The 12,773-nt window shown below is 42.9% G+C and overlaps 1 protein-coding gene across 1 annotated transcript in view; it reads right to left on the bottom strand.

Annotated features, from left to right (window-relative positions):
- Positions 1-9,122: 9,122 nt before the first annotated feature.
- The window catches only part of ANKRD29 (ankyrin repeat domain 29), a 29,548-nt gene continuing 25,897 nt past the window's right edge, over positions 9,123-12,773 (bottom strand). Inside the window, exons 9-10 of the mRNA XM_030507102.1 lie at positions 11,873-11,971; positions 9,123-10,306 (exon numbers count right to left, since the gene is read on the bottom strand). Of these exons, the coding sequence (XP_030362962.1) occupies positions 10,223-10,306; positions 11,873-11,971 (183 nt within the window). The 3' untranslated portion in view covers positions 9,123-10,222. The remainder of the gene's footprint in view (positions 10,307-11,872; positions 11,972-12,773) is intronic.

Below are 12,773 nucleotides of genomic sequence, written 5' to 3'. Positions count from 1 at the left end.
AGCGGCGGGGGCCACCACCGCCAACCGCCGCCGCCGCCCCGCCCCCGGGCACCACCTCCCCCCGCGGCGGGGCGGGGCCGCGCCTCACGCCACGGCCTCACGGGCAGCGCCTCGGCTCGCCCCGCCTCGCCCTGCCTCGCCCCGCCTCAGCGGCGACGGCGGTGGCGGTGGCGGGAGCTCGGGCGGGTGTCGGGGGAGAGGTGCTCCTGTCCGGGGTGGGAAGTGCCGGCCGGGCTCCGTGGGCAGCCGGTCAGCGGCTTCATGCGGGCGCGGAAGTGCTACACCACGTAGTTTGCAAGTATCAAGTCGCTTTAGAAATCCTGGCTTTGATAAAAGCGTCTTAATTTCGCTTCAGAGTTACTAATCCATGATTGCCAAGTATTAGTCTGGCAATCCCGTGTAGTATTACCGTGCCGCTGCAATGAATCATATAAATAAGTGTGACCTGCAGGTGAAGGGAGGTGACTGTCCCCCTTTGCTCTGCTCTCATGAGACCCCACCTGCAGTGCTGCGCCCAGCTCTGGGGCCACCAACACAAGAGGGATGTGGACCTGCTCAAGCGAGTCCAGAGGAGGCCATGAAGATGTTCCAAGGGCTGGAGCACCTCTGCTATGAAGACAGGCTGAGAGAGCTGGGCTTGTTCAGCCTGGAGAAGAGAAGGCTCTGGAGAAACCTTAGAGCAGCTCCAGTGCCTACAGGAAATCTGGAGAGGGACTTTTTACAAAGGAAAGTAGTGGTAAGATAAAGGAGAATGGCTTTAAGCTGAAAGAGGGGAGATTTAGATTAGATATTGGGAAGAAATTCTTCACTATGAGGGTGGTGAGGCCCTGGCACATGTTTCCCAGAGAAGCTGTGGCTGCCCCATCCCTGGCAGTGTTCAAGGCCAGGTTAGACGGGGCTTTGAGCAACCTGGTCTGGTGGAAGGTGTCCCTGCCCATGGCAGGGAGTTGGAACTAGATGAGTTTTAAGGTCCCTTCCAACACAAACCATTCTGTGATTCTATTAAATATAAATGATGTAAATAAATACTCCCATGCAAGGCAGATCAGGCTACCTGGTAGAAAAACGCTTTGCTGGGGCTTTGGCTGCTGGCAGAGCTGTGGGCTCACACCAGGTGGCCTGGCTGGTGTTGCAATCAGTTTCGGGAGTGCTGATGGCACTCTGCCACTGTGCTTGGGATCTGTTTGTTTGGGATCAGTTTGTTTGGGATCTGGGTCGGAGGAGGCACACTAAAAGTGAGGTGCGACTCATTCCCATGCAGCCTCTCTGATTTCCCAGCTGCTTTATTGCCTTCACAGCAGGGTAACGCACAATGTGCTGCTGGAATAAAATATGTAATTTAGCTGATATTGCCATCTGCTGACAAAAATGCACACTAGTCTTGGTGCTGTAACCTCACTGGCAAATGTGTTGGCCAGGGACCTATGGAAGGTCATGTAGTCCAACTTTCTGCTGAAAGCAGAATCCAGTTAGACCAGGTGGCTCAGGGAATTGTCTGGTTGTGTTATGAATAGCTTCAGAGATGGAGATTTCACAACCTCTTTAGACATACTGTTCCACTCTTTGACCACACTTAGAGTAAAATATTTTTGTTTTGATTGTTTTGTTGGTTTTTTTTTTTTTCTCCTTGTATCTAAAGAGCTGTTCCCATGTTCCATCTTTGATCTGTGCCTCTTTGCCTGAGAAGAATATAGCTCCCCTTGCTCCACATCCTCCTGTTTGGTAGCTGCAGGGAGCAGTAAGAGGGGGTGAGGATGCAGAACTATGTCTTGCAGCTCCCAGGCATGCAAGTGTAGTTGCATGACTGTTATCAATGATAAAGTTGCCATCGTTGATTGTGTCATCCTAAAGATATCTCTTTCCTTCCGGGCGGGGAAAAAGCAGCCCTGAATAGTTAACTCGGATCAATGCTGCCAACATCTCATTGCCTTGTCTGTGGTAAACATGGCCCAAAAGAGACCATCCCCATTCATAGCTGCTCTAGTTAAAGGATTTAACCCTGGGATTAAACCCAGGATTATGCAAAGCTGTTAGGGACTGTCCGCGTGGAAAGCTAATGCGAAATATTTACTCTGGTTCTCAGCAGCATATACAAAACTCAGTTTTGCTGCCTGGAAGAAAAGGCCAATATTTTCATCATTCATTCATCACGCAGGGTGTAGCTTGATGACTCCATTGCACCAAACAAGTCCTTTAACTGTCTATTAGGATTAAATCATCTCTTTTCCTCACTGGATACTGTGAATGCTGTAAAGGTGCCTGCCAGGAAGCTTGTGGAAAATAGCTGCCTGCTTTGTTCTGTTCTACACCTTTGACGGAAAGCCCTCAGCATCGCCTTCAGGGATGTGTAGGCCTTACTGTGCGTCCATCGTTTTACCCAGTGCAGAGATGAAACCGGTGTTGCTGCTTCCACTAGAAACTCAAGCGCTTAGTAGTAATGACCTTGCAATGTCTAGATGGCAATCTGTCTGAAGAATTACTCCTGCACACAAATGGAAACACAGTACGTGACTGCTTTGCAGCAAAATCAATTAAACTGTCCATTGCTGTTTATTCTCCATAATTTATTGCTAGCCTTTATTATATCTATTGCGATAGCACCCAGAGGCACTTCCAAGAAGTGGGAGCTACATTAAGCAATACCCTGCACAAGCACATGGGAAAGCGGGATATTCTCCTTGGATGTCTCACAATCTGTGTGAAGACAAGCTGCAACAGGTGAGTGAGAATTTTGTCCCAGCTTCTCACACCTCCATTTTTTTTCTTGTAGAGCCAGTCCAAACCACTCTAGCTTGTTCCAAGACTTTTTCCAGCTAAACCAGAATAATACTTGTACTAAACAAAGCTGGTATTTCCTATTTGGTGTTGTAAGGAGCTCTCATTTGTCAGCCTTCCTCACCTGTGGAGGCCTGCTCGCCTTTTAATTATATACGCCACAATACCTATTACTTTGGTCAGATGCTCTTGGCTTCAGACTTCCCATGTGGGATCAAATCAGGCTGAGGGGGGTGACAGCAATCTGCTTGATGCTGCCAGTACTTACTTAAATATACATGTGGTATGTCAAGTGATGCTGAATCAAGTCTTTTTATCTTTTCATCTTTGTATCTGCCCTAACGTATTTTGATGGCTGTTCTACCAAACTGTGCCAGTGTGTCCCTACCTAACCTTAGAAAATCATATAATTACTCTGTAAGATCACATCCTTTCTGTATTTATCAGTGAAGTTATTGAAGCTTGTTCATTTATATTACAATTAGGCAAAGTTATTTATTGCCTAGCAGCAAAAGCTTGGGACTTGAATTCAAATGGTTCAAAGTTTGTTCCAATTTTGCTACAAATTTGTTGGACAATCTGGGCAGGTCCCAACCTCTCCAGTGCAATTTTCTCTTCTGTAAAGTGATGCCAATTGCATGGCAACATGTGGCCCAGGAGCTCCAAACCCAGGTGTCAGCCAGTGAGCTGTTGAAGGAAAACACTGTAGAAATGCAGCTTATTATTGCAGCAGAGTCTGGAGACATGCTGCACTTGTTACTGTAAGCAAATAGGTGCAGTGTGTACTCAAGCCAGATACTGTGCATAAGCACTGATATGATAACAAATTCGAGGTTTGACCTCTTAATGACTGTATATAATGAATGCTCCTGGGTTTCATTAATGTCATTTTACTAAGCCCCTGTGAGCACCATGCTGCCAGTTGGTGGGTAACTCAGAATTGCTGTTGAAGTGGAGAATATTGGCAGAACTGTCACAGGGAAGTCCCTGAGGGCACTACCAAAATCTGACTTGGCAGGAGAGACAGGAAGTAGGTTTATGAGCCACAATTGACCTGAGGAACAGCCTGTTTATTAGGCTGGACTTGAAGACCTTTCGTCAGTTTTATAACAGTTTGTCCCAGTTAGTAGAATCTGATACAGTAGTATGGCCAAGGGAGCACCTGCAGAGACTCTTCCGGGAGTCTTCAGAAAGTGAAATAGTTTTTCTGCTTCTTCATGTGATGTAGTCTGGACAAGCAGACCACAAGGTTCTGGTATCACTTTTCCAAGGGAATTGTACCCATATGCTAGATACAAAGTGTGTATGCATACATATATATACCACATAAGAATACATCTGCGCAGTACATATAAAATTGCAGTCTGCTTCAAGTCTGTGTTGTAGCTTAGCGTTGTGCTCCACCTGTGCATCCAAGCCAGTGAAACATTTGCCATAGCAAAAAGTTCCATCCCTTTTCTGTTCCTGGCTTAGCTGTGTTCCCCACTGGCACATCCCAGATTTCTCTGCTCATCCCCGCTTCCTGGCAAGGTGCAGCGCTACACAGCCCTTGTGCCACCTCTGAGCAAACTTACTCAACATTAAAAGCAGGACATTAAAGCATTAGTCCAGTTAAAATGCCTTCTCAACATTGTGAGAGCGAAATAGATTTAGAGACAACTTAGGTATGTGTCTCAGATTTCATTTTGCTGTGCAGCTACAGCCACAGTTGCTAGGCATATGGTATTGTCGTTGATCTCATGAGACTTAGCATCTCTTAAATCACTGAGGAGATAAAGCAAAAAATGTATTGATTCATATATTTTCAGAACGAGGAGACTATTATGATTACATGATGTTAGTTCCTGCATCAAACACAAAATGTTTCAGGTGAAATGAGTCAGAATGAAAAGTAATTATTTTTAAAAAAATCCTCAATTGATGAAAGCATCGTCTCAGCAATTTGTTCTAATACATAATTATCCTCATTCTTGAAAATCCACAGCTTGAAGTTTGAATTTGTCTAGTTGCAGCTTCTTGACACTGTTTTGTTATGCTTTCATGTGCAAATTTAAGGAGCTTTCTGCTACCAGAAATCATCCTGTGTAGTGATTTAAGCCATGAACAAGTCATAGCACTTTCTCTTGACATTCTCTGAATAGATGGAGATGCTTTACTGAGTTGTGACTGTAGCAATGATTCAAAGTGTAGCTCATCACAATAGAAAATTGTAGGAATAAGGCAAAAAGCCTGGGATGTCAAACATAAGGTCGAAAATGTGGTTTTCACTGTAGACTCTTCCCCTTTTATAACGCACATAATCCACTGCGTACCATAATAAGGATATAAGCAGGCTGTTGACTTTTTTTCTAACGGAAATAGGTCAGATCAGTGTAAGGGCCAGTTTTACATTTAGGAATAATAACAAAACCACCAAGACATGTTTGACTAAATAAATGGAAGTATAGTCTCGGTTCCTAAGTTGCTTTTTATAATCTTCCCTTCAGATCTGACCTAATGGATGTTAATGTCAAGGGGAGTCTGTCAGTGATGTCTGGGTCTTTGAAACAAACCTCATTATATCATGCTAAATTAAGTTTTCCTCTTTCTCAAGCCAGGACATTGGCTTTATTTGTTCTGTGAATGCTATCTCATCTGTAAAGAACTGGAAAATAATAGAAGTCTAATCAATCAAGTGGGATATAACAAAGTGGTCTTTACATAAACAGGAAATTAATTCTGGTATTCTATAAAGAGGAAGAGTAGAATACAGAAGAAAGGAAAGAAATACTGAAGTATGCAGACAGGATAATCTGAGTAGCATATTAATTTTTATTGAAATGATGGTATGGAAAGATGTGTTTTAGCAAAGCAACAACATCTCTGTTGTAGTCTCACATGGAGTTACACAAATTTATATAGGTTTTATCAAATGCATAAAAGGGCATCTCAAAATAAACTGTGGAATTCAGAAAACTGAAACTATTGTGACATTCCCAAGGACCAAATGCAGAGCCGCTGTAAGAAGGCACAACTCCATTTAATCCTATGTGTGCACCACAATATTCTGGTTCTGAAAAACAGAGCCTTGTGTATAATCTTTGGTTGGACTCGTAGGAAGCATTAACATTTTAACACTGCTGACTCAAGGGTTCCAGACAAAGGTAGTATTTTGTCTGTTCAGTGTTCAATTTCAGTGAATTACAAATGGGCTGAGGTTTGTGCTACCTCATTTTCTGTACGCCAGTTCTGAAATTTCTGAGACAACATGAGATTTAGTTTACTTATGGATTTCCCAATAGTCACTATGACTGTCTGAATAAAGAAGCATGAATTATTCTTGCAATTAGGCTCTGACTCTGAGGCGAATAACTCTCGTTGTTACAAGTGCATTAAATATGACCTGCAGCTGTTTGATCTGGTGCTCTAATCCTCTTAGCTCTTCTAAACTAAACAAAGATGGGTGGATCAATAGTGACACAGTTTTGCTCCAAGAGAACAGCATGTGCAAGTCAGGAGATACAACATTACTTTTGTATCATTACTAAATAGATGTCCCTGCACACTGCACTGCAGTGATCATCTTAAACGAAGAGGTCCATGTATTTAGGACATCTGAGGCTACACCGTGACCGTGTCATTGTTGGGATGCCACTTCTCTCTATACCACATGGGCATTTCCTTGTGCTCATCCCTGTTCTACAATGGCTTAATACTAGTGAAATAAAAGAAAGATGCCCTATACCCTTCCTTGAGTCATTTTGGTAGCCTGTTTTTGGTTGCACATCCTTTGATCTCACTTGCAGCTGATGGGAAGTGACCAGGCTGTAGCACCTGCATAAATCCCAGGTGCTTAAATCCCAGCATGCTGGGCCCCTGCATCTGAATGTGCAGAGAGGCAAGCCTAAAAGCAGTGTGCTGATTTTTTTGGGGGTGTAAGATGGATATATATGGCACTTCTGGGGGAAAAGAAACCCCAAAACCCAACCCAAAAAACAATTTGGGCTGGTCCCAGTTCTATTTCATATCATTATGTGGTACCAAGCTTCATCCTGCCATCTATGAAATGGATTTAATGCCCCTTAATTTCTAGTCTAAATTTAAAACTAATTCTAGTCTTAAAGTCTAGTCTAAATCTAGTCTTGTCTATTGACATGAACTGATGAAAAGCTGCTGCATTTCACTGGTGTGTGAATGAAATCATCTATGTTGCTGCCTCCCCCAGCAGTGCATTTTGGAACTTACAAAGGTAATAGTGTCTGCAGAGCATTTTGAAAGCCTTGCACGAAAGGCACAACAACTATGCAAAGAACTACTGTCAATATTAGTGAATCACTTCAGCCACAAAAAGAAAGCAGGTTTCCGTTTTAGAACAACAAACAAACCACAGCAATATTTACTGAGCACTTTAAAGATAATGGCAGCTACATAAACACTAAGAATTATTAAGGTTTCTTTGTGAAAAGGTTAATTGCATGGTGAGAAACAGTATTGCAACTCTTGGGCCCATCTACAGGCAGAATAAGCACCTTTTTGTTACAGGGAACCCAAAACTAAAAGCAGCCCTCTATCTGAAAGGTCAGAGATGAAACATGCTCCCAGTGGGAAGGTTTCCATGCCTAAAAGTCCTGTGTTGGCTGAATAGCATCTTTGCTGAAGTTAGATTCAACTTCAGCCTGAATGGGGCAGAGAAAGACTTTGCTGCCATTTCTCCACCATGGAGACCGCTACACGGAGCCTGTGTGTGTATCAGCCAACACTAGTGAGAGCAAGGAGGCAGCTAAAAGCTTCCTTCAACCTGTGCTAGCCCCACATTTAAAATTTTGTTTAGAGATAAGAAAAGCCAGTTATAGCCAAATATTACTTATAAAAAGAGGACCTGGTAACTGCACCCTCTCAGAAGGTGGTCAGCAGATGCTCTGTGCTGGGCTCAGCACCCCATTCTTGTCTTGTTGCATGACAGCCCTGGCTGCAGTGGCCAGTCACAGAGGCAGCTGGACACACAACTTGGAAAGTCCTGCTCTAAATGGTGGGGAGCAGACATGCATCTTCCCACAGACAGGAATAGTTCCAGAAGCAGCTCTTTTGCAGAGTAGCTTCCCCCTTTGGGGTGGGACCACTCTCACAAGAAAATACACCTGGTAGACAGGAGAGGCTACCTGCAGATACTGGACACCTGCATGTTGTTGTCTCAGCTTGCTTACTTCAGCTGTCACAGGACCACTGTTGGCTTGCGCCATACTCACTCCTACGCTCTGCTATCAAGAAAAAGTAGCAGACCCTCAGCAACAGTGGATGCTTCCACATATTTTAGCAAGACTGCTTCATCATTACAGCCTGTCTGATATTTAGAGTATATTTTGCTCGCCCAGCATGACTACTGAAGACCTTCTGATGATTGTCGTCCTCCTTTACAATTGTGAAAGGGCTTTTCATCGTAAGAGTGTGGCTGTTCCCAGCTGTTGATCTGAGGAAACTTTAGGGAGAAAGGTCAATATTGAGGCTGGGCTGCCTAGAGTCCCTCTAGAATTCTCCAAAACAGTATGTTCATCTTCAACCCACTGGGGGCTCTGAATAAACCTAACCTCTCCAGTGTTGCTTGTTAAAGAAGCTAGAGTCCAGTCCCATGTAATGCTATGGAATTTAAGTTCCCAATAAGGCTCTTGAGATTTCTGCATATACAGTATTTTTTAGTCTTTTGCAGAACTTACCCCTGGATACAGTCATGCTTGAAGCATCTTGCATAATTCTTTGGTTCTGTACCAGTTTGTCTGCAAGTTTCTGTTAGGCACAACATGATTTTAATTTAAAAATACAGCAGCATGAATGACCTAAACAAATAGATTTCTCTGGTGTCTTTTTATATTGTTGGAAAAATTAAAGCTTTCCTTTCTAATGCTGAATAGAAATTGAATAGCAATTCCAGCTTGCAAGCAAAGGTATGCGCACTTCTGTTCTATTCACCAGAACCCTGACTTCTTAGGTAACTTACTCACAAAAAGAATAACTTTATGATGGGTAATGCATATGGCTAATTTGCACTAAGTAAATTACATTAGTTTGTGCTGGCTCACTAAAATAATGATTTTTTTTTTTTTTTAACTCACTGAAGCAAAAGTGCAACAGTTCAGCTGAATCCTAGGCAGATGTCTCTTCAGCAGGGAATATTTGGTTTCTTTACAATATCTTCTGTGTCTTCAGCTTTTAAAGCAACTTTTCAGTAATTTGTCAAGGTTTGAAGGCAGATGAAGTGCCTGGATTTATGTATTAAGCTATCTTTATACCTCAACTCACTGTAAAATAAACTCTAATTTTTTTTTTTTTGGCTAACAGGATGTAGTACATACTATTTATACTACAAAAATGACTGGGGTTTAATGGGGTTTAATGGGGTATCTTTCAGCAACATGGTTAAAACATAGCTCTTCACAAACCATCTACAATTTGCACTGCCTTCCCCACACAGGCACTGGTAGCGTGACTAAGTGTCCCAATCACAGCGAAGACCAAAATTGCTGTTGAGAGTTCATTTTCCATGCCTGCATCAATTAGTGGGCCTATTTGCGTGTGGCTATGTGTAACCCTCGCACCAGCTGCTGAAACACCTGTACACTGTGCGCTTCTCCCTTAACTCCTTTCACAGACCTGGGGAACAAGTGCATTGCATAGTAGCTGTGAGTACTAAACCATAGTGTCACATATATATGCACGTGCAGACCATACGTATACGTGTACCACTTGCACAGCATCTGTGCTGTTGTGCCCGACAGTTGAGTTTCTGATGGACTTGCACCAGTGAATGATATGTCCTGGTTGGTTTGCTCAGTAACTGGTCCTCCTCATCCATGTACGCAGACAGCAGGGTTAGGGATGGATCCCCACAGCACTGTGTACGCATTGCAAAATGCTATCAACTGCTCTGCTGTGTTCCTGTTGCTGGACAGATAGACAGATCAAGATGCTACAACTGAGGAGGACATCTCCTTGCTTATTGTTTGGTTGGTAGCTTTTGGTGTCATTTGTAACTCTCTGAATCATTTCTTATGGAGCTTCATGTAGTAGCCAAAATGTTATCCAAGCACTGGGCTGGCAGGAGGACTTTTTCTGTTGGGATGTCACAGGTGGGATCTCACCTCTAGCCCCGTGTGGCACTTGGAGGTAGAGAGGAATGGTCTGAGCTAGCACTGTCAGCAAAGAGAGGGCAGCAGCACCATGGGGCTGCAGTGCAGACGCAGCTCCCAGGCCAGCCCCTGCTCGTCGCAGTCCTGCGTTCAGCTATGCCAGGCAGAGGTCCTAGCCCATGGCGACCCCATGGCAAGGGCCTCATGCGTTCAGGGAGCATGTACTGGAGAGGCAAATCAGTTCTGCAAACTGTTCCATCAAGCCCTTCTTGGGCAACCTAGGTTTACAGTCATGCTACTGTGGTCAGGGTGCATCTCTGTCAAACCATGTTTGCTACAGGGCTGCATTAGCTTTTCCCTTGCTTTTCCTTCATACGGAGGAGTCGGAGGATGCGTTCATTTTTTGTTAGTTCTTCTGGAAGTTCATTTGCCTAGAACAAAAAACCCCTTGGCGTTAGCAGAAATGAACAAGTATTTCCAAAACATGGTTTAAAACATTCATCTCTAGAGAAGACAGTACTGGGCATTGTAATGATGTGTTTATTCCAGTGTTGTTCCACCACTGTTGGAGGTATCTTAAGAAATCACCTTTCAGTGTGTAAGTAAGTCCCACTTAAGTCTCCAAAATAATCCTAGTGTGGGATTTGAGTGGTCAGATTATTTTGTGCTGACTGTCCAGGCTAAATGGTATCCCTTGGGCTCCCTATGCTTCTGCCACAGAAGTATTGATTTTTCTGGGGAGATGAGGCATGTCTTTAAGTAGTAAAAAAATGTCCATAAAGATCCAAGGAAATACTTTAATTGCTGTGAAATAATCTGTGCTATTCTGTAGGATTGATAATAGAACATTAGTGTTTGGTCTTCTGTGTGAATTAAATACAAATTTGGTTACATAATGTATTTATAATTAAGCTACTCCTGAAAATCAGTAATTCTGTCCTGCAAATGCACTCTGTTGTGCCAAATTGCGTGTCATTAAAAAATAAAATCAGTAGGAGAGGTTACAGCCATAGACCTCCTTATACTGCACACCCTTCTGCTGCAAATCACCATCAGCAGCAGAAAAATCTTGGGCCTTGTTTAGATGATAGTGGCGAAACAAAATGCTTATTAATACAAAATAGTGTATGAGGGTCGTTAACTCTGCTGCCATCAAGTGGAATGATACAGAAATAACAGGCACAGATTTTATATTAAATGACCAAAACATTTAGAAGGTATGTGCTGGATACTTGGATTACAGTATTACAAACTGTCATTCACACAGTCATACACAAGGAGTAAATACCCGACCACCCATGCACAACTTAGCTGACTCAGCTACGTCTCAAGTACTGGCAGCAAATAGTTCATAAACTCAAGTCAGAGGAAGATATCTTCATGGAAATTATCAAACTCTACAGACAAAAAGACCATTTTTTTCTGCAGAAAAGTGGCTGTTATAAAAAGAATATGAAACTATTTGACTAAACTAACAGATTTACAGTAAGATATGGTAAAGATACATGTAATGCAGGATTTCTTTGTATTAGCAATGTGCTGAATTCTAACCAAGTTTTCTTATCAGAGGCACTCAGAGACACATTTCTGTTGCTGCAGAAATATCGTTCTTACACAACCATAGGGAGATATGGTGTAATTTATGATTTACAAGAACAGTAGCATATGGGGCTTTTTCCTGAAATGCAACCTAGCTAGCCCATGAGTAGTTATAGTTAACAATTTGTGGTGCTTGAGTGAGTGAGTGCATGGTTTGGATATTCTCAGATTGATGTTACTTCACAAGAACCAGTGTCACCAGTGGCACTGCCCAGCACCCTTATAAATGCCTGTATTCGGAAATGAATGGACTAAACAGTGACGCTTCAGGAGAGGAACAGGAGGCAACCGTGGGCTAACACGGAAATACGGGCTGCCACTGCCTCCATGGCACACATGGCTCCACTGCTCAGTGCTTCCCACCTGCTCCATGCCCAGGTTAGTGTGCCAGGACGTACCTTGTTCCTCAGGCACGGGTCTGCTCCTGCTTCAAGGAGCAGTGCCACTGTCCTCACGTTGCCACTCAGGACGGCCGCGTGGAGAGCAGAGGTCCCATTCTGGAAAATACCAATGGAGATGTTTGTACTGTGCATGGGAAGAAAGCAAAAGGCAGTGAAACACAAATGTTTGCAAAGAAATGTTTGCTATGAACAAGAAAGACGTAACTTGGAAGAGATTAGGTCATTAAAAGTATAGGGTCTGATTTAGACAGGGTGGTGGTAGGCTAGTGGGCTATGCAGGAGGTGATTTTAAATGCTTTAATAAAAATGAGAGTGAAATTCACTTTACCACAGCAGTATTTCCTTTTAAAAATTACCCTTGTCAATAGATTAGAGGTGAAATGGACAGAGCACTTGCTTCTGCCTGGCAAAATCAGCCATTAGCAAGTGAAACAGAAGTGCAAGCAGTAATGGAAACCATCTGTGCATTTTATCTTCTTTCTCAGATGATTAATGGTCTCAGTGTCAGACAGCTGAATGGAGATTTTTTTTTTACGGCTGGCCTTTTGTTCGTGGCTGCAAACTGACAGTTCAAATAGGTATGGAAGCTATTTCATACTTGTAATTAACAACTAAGTTAATGCCACCTGGATTTTCAAGTACATCAAAATTGCCATGCATGCCAATGTTGCATGCACAGAGGCTATCAAAGTGTGTGATTTATAGATACATATAATTAGATAAGGTATTAAAAAGTAGCTTGCAAATATGTTATTTTTCAAGTCACTTTCTGACTTCAGAGGAAAACAGAAACAAGTAGAGAATCTGCTCACAACAGATCTTTTTAGGATACTATTTTGCTGACAAAATGCAATAGAAGGCCACATACAGTGCTAAGAACTTCACTGTTAAGAGCAAT

The sequence above is a fragment of the Strigops habroptila genome, chromosome 1 (assembly GCF_004027225.2).
Source record: "Strigops habroptila isolate Jane chromosome 1, bStrHab1.2.pri, whole genome shotgun sequence".
Classification (NCBI taxonomy): Eukaryota; Metazoa; Chordata; class Aves; order Psittaciformes; family Psittacidae; genus Strigops; species Strigops habroptila.
This window is presented reverse-complemented; position numbering and strand designations above follow the sequence as displayed.